The sequence below is a fragment of the Fukomys damarensis genome, unplaced genomic scaffold (genome assembly GCF_012274545.1).
Source record: "Fukomys damarensis isolate Sample0158 unplaced genomic scaffold, DMR_v1.0_HiC HiC_scaffold_33, whole genome shotgun sequence".
Classification (NCBI taxonomy): Eukaryota; Metazoa; Chordata; class Mammalia; order Rodentia; family Bathyergidae; genus Fukomys; species Fukomys damarensis.
The window spans coordinates 34,217,184-34,227,049 of record NW_022900945.1 but is presented as its reverse complement, the minus strand read 5'-3'; the positions used below and the strand labels follow the sequence as shown (position 1 = coordinate 34,227,049).

At 45.8% G+C, this 9,866-nt stretch overlaps 1 protein-coding gene across 1 annotated transcript; it reads right to left on the bottom strand.

Moving 5' to 3' along the window:
- Positions 1 to 1,930: 1,930 nt before the first annotated feature.
- LOC109118536 (maternal embryonic leucine zipper kinase-like) lies at positions 1,931 to 6,458 on the bottom strand. Its single transcript, XM_019209757.1, has 4 exons — positions 6,378 to 6,458; positions 5,787 to 5,973; positions 4,400 to 4,475; positions 1,931 to 3,551 (listed from the first exon to the last, which is right to left on the bottom strand). The coding sequence occupies exons 1-4, from the start codon at positions 6,456 to 6,458 to the stop codon at positions 3,449 to 3,451; spliced, it is 447 nt and encodes a 148-aa protein (XP_019065302.1). The 3' UTR covers positions 1,931 to 3,448.
- Positions 6,459 to 9,866: the final 3,408 nt, after the last annotated feature.

Below are 9,866 nucleotides of genomic sequence, written 5' to 3'. Positions count from 1 at the left end.
AGAAATCACACATTTAAACCATTTCTTGTAGTTTGTACCCAAGAACTTCTGTTCTCACCTTTTTCCTGTAGTCTTTCTGCTCATCTGAGGGCATAATCAGGAGGAAACAGCTCTCAACTTGCAGAAACACCCCATGAAGGAGAATCCAGAAAACTGAAATGATGAGGCTGACACCCAACAAAGGCCGCAGTCATCTGGGAGCTTTTGAAGTTTCCTAGAAATAAGATGTTTCTCCGAACTAATTGGAATGACACTGATTTTGATTGCTTCACAACAGCTTCACGATGACACTGTGAAACACTGCATAATGTGCTCTGCTATGTGTGGTATAATGTGATATGATTAAATATATAATTTTGTGTGTGGTGTATTGGTGCTGTGCATATTGTATGTATAGTTCTCTCTCTCTCTCTCTCTCTCTCTCTATATATATATATATATATATATATGCATATATATATACATGCATGTGTGATAGTGATTTATAACTGTGTGCATGATTGCATGCACGATATAATGAGAACCTATGTCAGAGCCAGAAGGCAATTATTCCTTTAATAAGGTGGGGAAATTGCCTGCAGCAAAAGACCAACAATACCTATCTATGCTGTGATGAGTAGGAGAGGGAAGGCAGATTTTGGGAGTAGGAGAAAATTCACAGAGCCAAACAATAGAGCCTTTTCCTTCAGAAAACACAACTAAAGCACACCTCTCAAATTAAAGAACCAATACAAAAATGGGAATCTAAAATGAATAGACACTTCTTAGATGAAGAAGTAGAAATGGCAAATAAATATATGAAAAAGTCTTAAAACAATGCTAAAATCCCATCTCACTTCAGAAAGAATAGCCATTAGTTAAGACACCAACCAATAAAAATGCTACTGAGGCTGTCAAGAAAAAGGAACACTTGTCCACTGTTGGAGGGAGTGTAGACTGATGCAGCCAATGTGAAAACCAGTGCAGAAATTCTTCAAAAAACTAAAATTAAAGGTTCCATTTGACCCAGCTATTCTGCCTCTCAGTATCTCTGCAGAAGAATTAAAGCCATTGTACCACAGTGATATCTGCATACCCATGCCTATAGTGCCAAATTTTGTAACCGCTCGATCTTGGAAACAGCCCAAATGCACATCAATTGATGAACAGATAATGAAGATATGATAGGGCCAGGGATTTATCTCAGTGGTGCTGCCGCCTGCCTTGCAAGCTCAAGGTCCTGAGTTCGATCCCGATACAGGGGAAAAAAAAAAAGGTATGATTTTTTTTTTTTAAATAATGGAGAACTATTCTGGGATAAACATGAGATATTTCTAGTTAAATGGATGCACTTTAAGACCATAAATCTTAAGTGAAATAAATCAGAGTCACAAGTTTAAATATCACATCTTAATCTGTTGTGAAAAACTGAAAGGGTAAACAGGGTACAAGTACAACACGTATTGAGAAATAGGGGAAAAAATTCAAATGGGAAGGGGAACCAGGAAGGTGGGCGGGGGAAAGGGAGGGGAGGAAACCAGAGAAAATAGAAGGAGGAAATGGAAACAATTTATTTGTAAATAAGAAGGGCAAGAAGGGTTATTGAGAAGGGAGGGGATTGAGGAAATCAAGAAGAAACGATGTATCATGTACTGGCACAAATAGATAAAGATAGAACTGTGGAAAGACCAGAGCGGGTCTGCTCCCCTTCTTTTGGGGAGTCTCCAGAGTAGAGCTGTGGAGAAACTGAGGGCGAGTGTGTGTTCAGCTTTTGCACCGCCCCAGCTCATCACATCCCTCCCACGCACACTCACCTTATCAGAAATCTTTTTTTTTAATCGAGTTTATTGGTACATTTTAGGCATACAGTACAGTCACATTCGTTATTGGGATCTTGTACCTCTACATGACAGGTCTTGGTTCTCATTTTCCCCCTGTCCCTGCCCTCCCTTCACCCCCTCCAGAAATCTCTGTCTGAGGTGCCTCCCCCCTCTCTCCATATTCAAGCTCCCAAGACACTCAGAAGCCCTAGTGAAGGCAGCAAGTTTTCCCAAGGAGCTGAGACGCAGCCCATTCTTGCTGCTGCTGTTCCTTCCAGTTACCACATGGTTACCAAGAGGTAAGTACGATGCACATGGCAGCATGGGTGGGAGGATCCCAAAGAATGCTGCAGGGTCCACAGAAGTTTCTAGGAGAAGGATGCTTGACGGCAGTGGCTGGGTCATCTGGGGGCAGCATCACACACCTGTCAGGTGACTGGGCTGGGATGGCTCCCATGCTGAACTCAGTGGACAGAGACTCAGCATGGCCTCTGCATATTCCTGGGCTGCTCACAGCATGGCCATGTCCCAGAATCTGCACGGTGGCCAGAGTGGCAGTACAGTGGCCCAGTAAACAGAGCTCACAGCACTGCCTCTCTTCACCTGGACTTGCCATCCTTGCAGCAACAACTTGGTGGCTTCTTCATGGAAGCTCTCACACATGGGCCTGGCAAGAGGTGACCAAGGAGGACATGTAAAAGCTCCTCACCACAGAGGACTGTGAGATACAGTCATGGCTGTGCTGGACAAGCCTCGCCCTCACCCAGCCTCCACGTCTACCCGCACCCACAAGGGAGGCTGTGCGGTCTGCAGGCACCCAGGGGCCCAGCACTCTTTGCCCCCAGAGCCGCCTCTCTAGGGTAACAAGGGACAAATCAGGAAAGTCCCCCTCCTACTGCTCCTTTGTCTTCCTCTGTCTTCTCTCTGAGGTGCTCTGTAGGCTCACAGTTGTAAGTGTGGACCAGACAGCAGAGCCCCTGGGAGGAGGCAGAGCTTAGTGGGAGTAAGTGAGGTCACAGGGGCGTGGCTGGGACCAGAATTATGGAATCCGGCCTCTTCATGACTCTGCCTCCCAGGTGCTATGAGGTGAGGGGTCTCCTCCTCCAACACTGCTGCCATGATGTGCTGTGCTGCCCCAAGCCCATAGTGACCCTGGACGGAAACCTCTGCTGATGAATCTCAGGTGTCCTGCCACAGCCTGGAAAGCTACTACCTCCACCATCTGGTGCCAACACTATCGTTCCTCTCATGATGTCCCAGACTGTCTTCCTCACTAGACGACAGTATGACCAAGAGCTGGGAAGTTCCAGAGTCGAATCCAAGCCCTGCCCTGTTCTCCCTGTACAAATCTGGGACTTCACTTCAGCCCTCCATGAGTCATGCTCCTCCCTCCTCCATAAAATCCCAGTGATCCTGACAGCAGGAAGAGGAAGAGCAGCCCTGGGCACCAAGCACCCTCAGAGAATCACACGGGTCACTATGCTGAAGCTCTGCTGATGTGCAGGCCATACAGCATCACTGTCCCTGGGTGCTGTCACCAAATCAGTCCTCAGCCAGCTCCTCTGGGGCAGAGGCTGGCTCATTTGATCCCTTGACTGTGTCCGTGTTCTGCTCCTGAATCCCCCTCCTCCTCTCACCTGCAGAAGCTCTCAGCATTGGCCCCGCACCTCTGGTGTCTGCAGTGCCCGCACCACTGTCCTTGGCCCTGAGTGTCTCCAACATCTGTGCCATGAACAAATCTTCTCTACAGTGCTGATGGAGCATGGGGAAAAGACAGGCTTGAGAGACATCCTGGAAGCAGACTGCCTTGGGCTGGGGCCGACTGCATCCTGGATGACTGAGGAGGAGGCACAGAGACCACAGAGATGTTAGCTATGTGGTTCAGGGCCAAGGCCAGGTCCACTTGGGCTGAGGCATGGCCCTGGTCCTCAGGACTCAGCTGTGCTGACTTCTGGGCCAGGATGCTCCATGGCTGGTACTGGAATGATGTAAAGATGCCGCCACACAGCTCTTTGGGCTGGGGTGGCCCCCATCATGTAGTCAGGGGGAAGAGGATCAATGTGGCCTCTGCATACTCCTGGGCTGCTCACAGCACAGCCAAGTCTAGGCTTCTACATGGTGGCCGAGGGAACAGCACTGTCCCAGTCCTCAGAACAGGCAGGGCTGTCTCCCTTCACTGTCCTTTCAGCAACTCTTCTGTGGCTCCTTGGTGGAAACCCTCACACAGGAACATGCCAGAAGATGAGCAGAGAGAAGCTCCATACCACGGAGGACTGTGGGATAAAGTCAGGGCTCTGATCAACTAACCCCACCTTCACCCAGCCCCACATCTACCTGCACCCAGTCAGGAGGCTGTGGTCTAAAGACTCCAAGGTGCTGGACACTCCCTGATCTTAGGGGAGCCTCCCTCTGGCAATGGCACACAAGTCAGGGAGACCTCCTCCTGCTGTTCCTCCATCTTCCTCCCACTGAATCCTAGCTCTTGACTCAAGCTCAGCTTTCTGTGCTGTGCACCCTCCTCCCTCCCTCCCACAGGAAACACAGGTGTCCTGGACACCCTTTCCCTCTAATTCCCTAGATGGGGCTGCAGGGTGACTCACTGTGGCTTCCTCCCATGTGGCTGGTCTGCCATGGGTAGGACGTCCATGTCCATGGAGTTGCTCTCATGGCTTTGTACTAAAACAACAAGGACACATATGAAATGGACACTCGTGTGAAAATACACCAGCCATTATTGTTGGCTGTGGTCACCACCACCCTACCCTACAGTAGACCTGACAGCAAGTCCTCATGTCCACCTGTGACTCTTCTCTCTGGCCACAACTCCTCCATCCCTCTCCCCTCTTCTCCTCACTCCACTTCTACCCTGACCACTAAAGGTGACATCATGAGGATACAGCTCACTCAGAAAGCACCCAGACCACCCAGCCTCCTTGAGGGTTCAGGGTTGTCTGGGATTCTGCTGGGTGCTACTTATGTTGGGGCCACCTTGTGTCGGTGGTGCACACAGGGTGGCAGGCAGCAGCAGCACAGAGCCCATAGGCAGCCTGTGATGCTCCTCTTGACAGCCTTCCAGTACCGAAGCCCACTGCTGGCAGGGGCAGAGGTGGTTCTGGAGTGAGAGCGGGGAGCTCCAAGGCCTGGCTGGTGGGACACACTGGGAGTGGCAGGGCCAGGCTGGGGGAACACGCTAGGAATTAGGGTCCTCTGGATGGTCATGGGTGGCTGGGAGCCTCTGCCATCCTGCTCTCCTTGGGACTTCATTCAGGGAATAAGCGGCCAGTACAGGGGGCAGGCTCGCTGGCCCTCCTCCAGGGGTTGTGAGTTAAGGGTGCAGGACCTGTCAGGGGCCATGATGTTTTCTCTGCAGCCTCATGCACAGGCTTCACTGAGTTGCTGAAGCCCAGCCCCTGGAGGGCCTGGCTCTGCAGCAACAGGAAGGTTGCCATCTCATGATTATATTTCTTCCTCCTCAGGGTGTCCATCACCATTAGCGGATCAAAACCCATCCTAGCCATATGGCTGAGGATTGCTCTCTTTGTAGGCACAGGAAGCAGCTCTGGAGGACTGGGGGGCCGGACACCCTGGAGCCACTGGTGCTCCAGCACCTTCTGTGCTATTGGCTGCATGCTGGGGTCCCGTTTCATGAGCTTTCTGATGAAATGTTTGGTATTCATGGAGATGAAGTTCGGGTAAAAGATCATCTGATAAATGATGTTTTCAGTTATCTCGGCTGGATCCCCACAAAAGAGATATGTCCCAGTAACCATCTCAATAATATAATGCTGAGGACCCAGACACCCAGAGGAGGGCCTTCATACCTCTGGTACAAGATTCTTTCTGGGGCATAGTACGCCGGCGTGCCACCAACCACAGTCACCTCCTGCCCAGGGAGGAACCGGATCCCAAACCCAAAGTCACATACTTTAGCACAGCCTTGGGTGTCGATCAAAACATTTTCAGGCTTGAGGTCCCCATGTACAATACCTTGCTGGTGGCAATAATCCACCACTCCCAAGATGTCTCGGAAAATCCTCCCAGCGTCCTTCTCCTGAAGCCTCTGCTTTTTGCTCTGAATGATTTCTTCCCACAGGTTGAGCCCCATCATATATTCTAGGACCAGTTGTACTCTGTCCTTAGTTTCTATAACTTCTAGCAATTGTGTGATGTTAAGGTGTCAAAGGTCCTTCAGTATCCCAACCTCCATCGTAGTGTAGGCCTCTTGCCCCTCTGCCTTTGCTAACTCCTTCATGGTGACCTGCATGCATGTGCCATGATGTTGCCCCAAAACCACCTTACCAAAGCCACCTTGGTCAATGAGGCCCAGCACATCATAGTTATTCTGGAGTCTGTATCTGTATGAGCTAGTTGTGAAGCCCAGCCAGGAAGTTCCCTCACTACACTCACCAGGAACACTGTTTGGCACAGTGTAATGACGTCCTACACTCCCCATAGCACCAAATCTATAACCAAATCTCCAACAACAGCCTCCACCTAACTCTGTCTCAACAGTCTCCTTCTACCCACAAGAGACCCACCTGAGCCTCAGCCTTATATAGATAACTGCTGTGACCTCACACAGGCTCCTGTGATGTCACAGACCCAACGGGCCAATGCAGAGCTGGCCACACCCACCAGGGCCACCTCACTCATGGCCATTAGGACTTTTTGTTTGTAACAGAAAAGGTTACAAAATTTCCTGCTTGTGTGGGTTATGGAGATTGATGCACAAGTGTTTAGAAATGAAAATCAATCCATACAAGGCTCCAAAATCCTTTTCCTTTCTGTTATACATTTTGTTTTAGAGATCTCATGGTGTCTACACTCAAAATATCCAATTCCTTTTGCTTTAAATTCTTGCTGGCTTCAGAGTGATGCTACAACTTCATTGACATTAGAATAATGTAATGCTCTGTTTAGGAAACCTGTCATGGCACATTAATGCCCGTGAAGCTGACAGGAAGATACCTATCATAATCATTCCCCCCATTGATAGAGAAGTGCTATACAATTAGACAGGCCCTGGCCTTGCCTCCATTTTCTTTTCTCACAAAATGTTTTGTTTTGGAAATGTAACTTTGTGCTGCTGGGCTCCTACCCAATGTGTCAAAATGGTTTGTGGCTGTTTGAACTTTGTGTCCTTTCAGGGATGTTCAGTTAAGCTCTGTTGCCTCACAAGAAGGTCCTGTTAAGCTTTCCCCCAACCCCAGGAATGTTCTGTAACTCGGCCCCTCTGCTTCAGGAAAGTTCTTGAACTCCACCCCCCACCACCATAGCCCTGCTTAATTGAGCATGCTTACCTACCCTGAAGGTCCCTATATAGGGAGGCTCTCATTTCTGGTAGAGTGCTCAGAATCCTCTGAGCCCACTGGAACTTGCCAGTGAATAAAGGCTTTTTCCCACCTCTTTCACTTACCAGCAGATTCCCAAATCTTCAAATTATGAGAACTGTGCTCCAGAGCTGCCACACTGAGCTGTAAACTTAGCAGTGCCTCACAGCTGGGGCACTCGGCTGCAACAGTGAGTTGTAAAATTCAGCTATGCCACTAACGTGAGCAATGCATCTATTTAATGACAATGCAGTGTCTCATTTCTGCAAAATCCTCAAAAGGAGGCAAAAGCAAGTGTCCCTGGACAGATTCCTTGGTAAAGTGACACAAAAAGAAAAAGATTCCGTGGAGCCAATAGACAGCAGTGATTCTTTCAGTGACAGTGAAAGTATCCTGTACAATAATAGCCTTCCTCCTTCTTGACTACCTCACACAAGCCACCAGTTTTTAAAGGTAAATGCAGGTCAGTTTGTTTTTCTTTATTATTTATATTATATTACAGTATTATAATAATTTTAATGTGAATGTTTTGGGTTGTGGAATGAATCATCTGAGTTTCCGTTATTTCTTATGGGGAAACTCACGTTGATAGACAAGTGCTTTGGATTGCAAGTGTGTTTCTGAAATGAATTATGCTCACAAATCAAGGTTTTGGGGAATAGAGGTAAATGATATATATGGTTCTAATAATAATAAGTGGTGCTTTTTCAAATGTAATGTAAGGTCTTCATTTTTATAATGCTGTGTATGCCCTCTTTTAAATTTCTGTGTAAGACATACTACACAGGAAGTGCTCTTTCTTGCTTTAACACAATACCTGTCTGTTATGCCAGGGGTGGTGCACTCCTGTAATCCCATTTTCTCAGGAGGCTGAGGCTGGAAGGTCAGAAATTTGAAGCTGTTCTGGGCAATTTTGTTGAAAATAAAAAGGCTACATCCTGTTCTTCAAAAAAAAAAAGAAAGAAAGAAAGAAAACAAACACAACTAGATCTCAAGTCAGAAAAAAAATCTTATTATATAAATTATAGCAAAATGAGATATTGGTTTTTGTCAGTCAGTGTGCTAAACATTGAAAAAAATTGACATCTAATGTGGCACACTGTAAGAGATTTAACTGTAAACAAATCTGGTGGAAAAGTATTTAATACGCTTCTGGAGTGTCATTGGCAATATTTACTATAATTTAAATCACACATATACATTGACCCAGCAATTCTTTTCAGGAATTTATTATAGGAATTAAAAAAATAAGTATGGAGGGACTGATTGTTTTGAGTTCTTTATATATCCTTGATAATAGTCCTAAAGACCCGATTCAAAAATGGGCATCTGAAATGAACAGACATTTCTCAGACAAAGAAGCAAAAGCAGCAAGAAAATATATGAAAAAATGTTCCACATCACTGGTCATTCAAGAGATGCAGATGAAAACAACACTGAGATTCCACCTCACCCCACAAAGAATGGCTGCTATCAAGAAATCACACAATAACAAATGTTGGCGGGGTTGTGGGGAGAAAGGAACCCTTCTCCATTGTTGGTGGGAGTGCAAACTAGTGCAACCACTATGGAAATCAATATGGAGATACCTCAAAGAGCTTGGACTGGAGGTTCCATTTGACCCAGCCATCCCTCTGCTGGGTATCTTTCCAAAAGAACTAAAAGAATCATATCACAGAGAAGTATGTGCACCCATGTTTATAGCGGCACAGTTTGTAATAGCTAAATCTTGGAAACAGCCTATTTGCCCATCCATTGGAAACTGGATAAAGAAGTTGTGGTTTTCCTATAAAATGGAATATTACTCAGCCATAAAGAATGAGAAAATAGATTCATTCATAGGAAAATGGATACATATTGAAGATATACTCCTAAGTGAAATAAATAAGTCACACATGTGTAAATACCAAATAGTTTCCCTGGTGTGAATATTCTGCAGCAATGCATAAGATTCTAATAAGATTACTGACATTTAGAAATTTGAAGAAAGGAGCTAAAGGTGTAGGGAAGGTGTGATGCGTAGGGGAAGAACAAAAAGGGAAAAGAAAAAAATGTGAGAGAATGAAAAGATGAAAATCAAGTGTTTGTAGATGGGGAGGGGAGGAGGGGGTGAAGGGAGGGCAGAGGTAAGGGGAAAAAATGAGAATCAAGACTTGCCATGTAGAGGTACATGATCCCAACAATGAATGTAACTGTACTGTATCCCTAAAATGCACCAATAAACTCAATAAAATTTTTAAAAAAGCCAGATATATTCACTACTGAATTTTACCAGAACATCAGAAAAGAATAAGTAAGCCTCATTGAAAGGGAAGCAACACTGCCAAACTCATTTCTTGAAGCCAGCATTATCCTGATATTAAATCAGAAAAAATACTCAGAGAAAGAAAAATAAAACTCAATGCCAATATCTTTAATGAACACAGATGAAAAAAATCTTCAACAAGGTATTGGCAAACAGAATCCAAAAATCGTGAAAAGAACATACATCATGGCCAGAATGCTTTCATTCCAGGGACATACAGATAAAATCAATAAATGTAATATATCACATAAGTAGAAGCAAGGACCAAGACCACATGATCATCTCAATAGATGCAAAAAAAATACCTTTGATAAAATCTAATAGCTACTGACAATAAAAACCCTGATGAAAATGTGTATAACCTAACCTCAAAGTGATGAAAGCTATTCATGACAAACTCACTACCAATAAACTTTCTCTATAAACAGCAAC

Coding starts and splice junctions, on each gene's coding strand:
- LOC109118536 (XM_019209757.1), bottom strand. CDS start 6,458: ATGGCCATGAGTGAGGTGGCCCTGGTGGGTGTGGCCAGCTCTGCATTG. Junction 5,974..6,377: donor GTGACATCACAGGAGCCTGT/GTGAGGTCACAG, acceptor GACCTTTGACAC/CTTAACATCACACAATTGCT. Junction 4,476..5,786: donor GGATTATTGCCACCAGCAAG/GTATTGTACATG, acceptor TTGTTGTTTTAG/TACAAAGCCATGAGAGCAAC.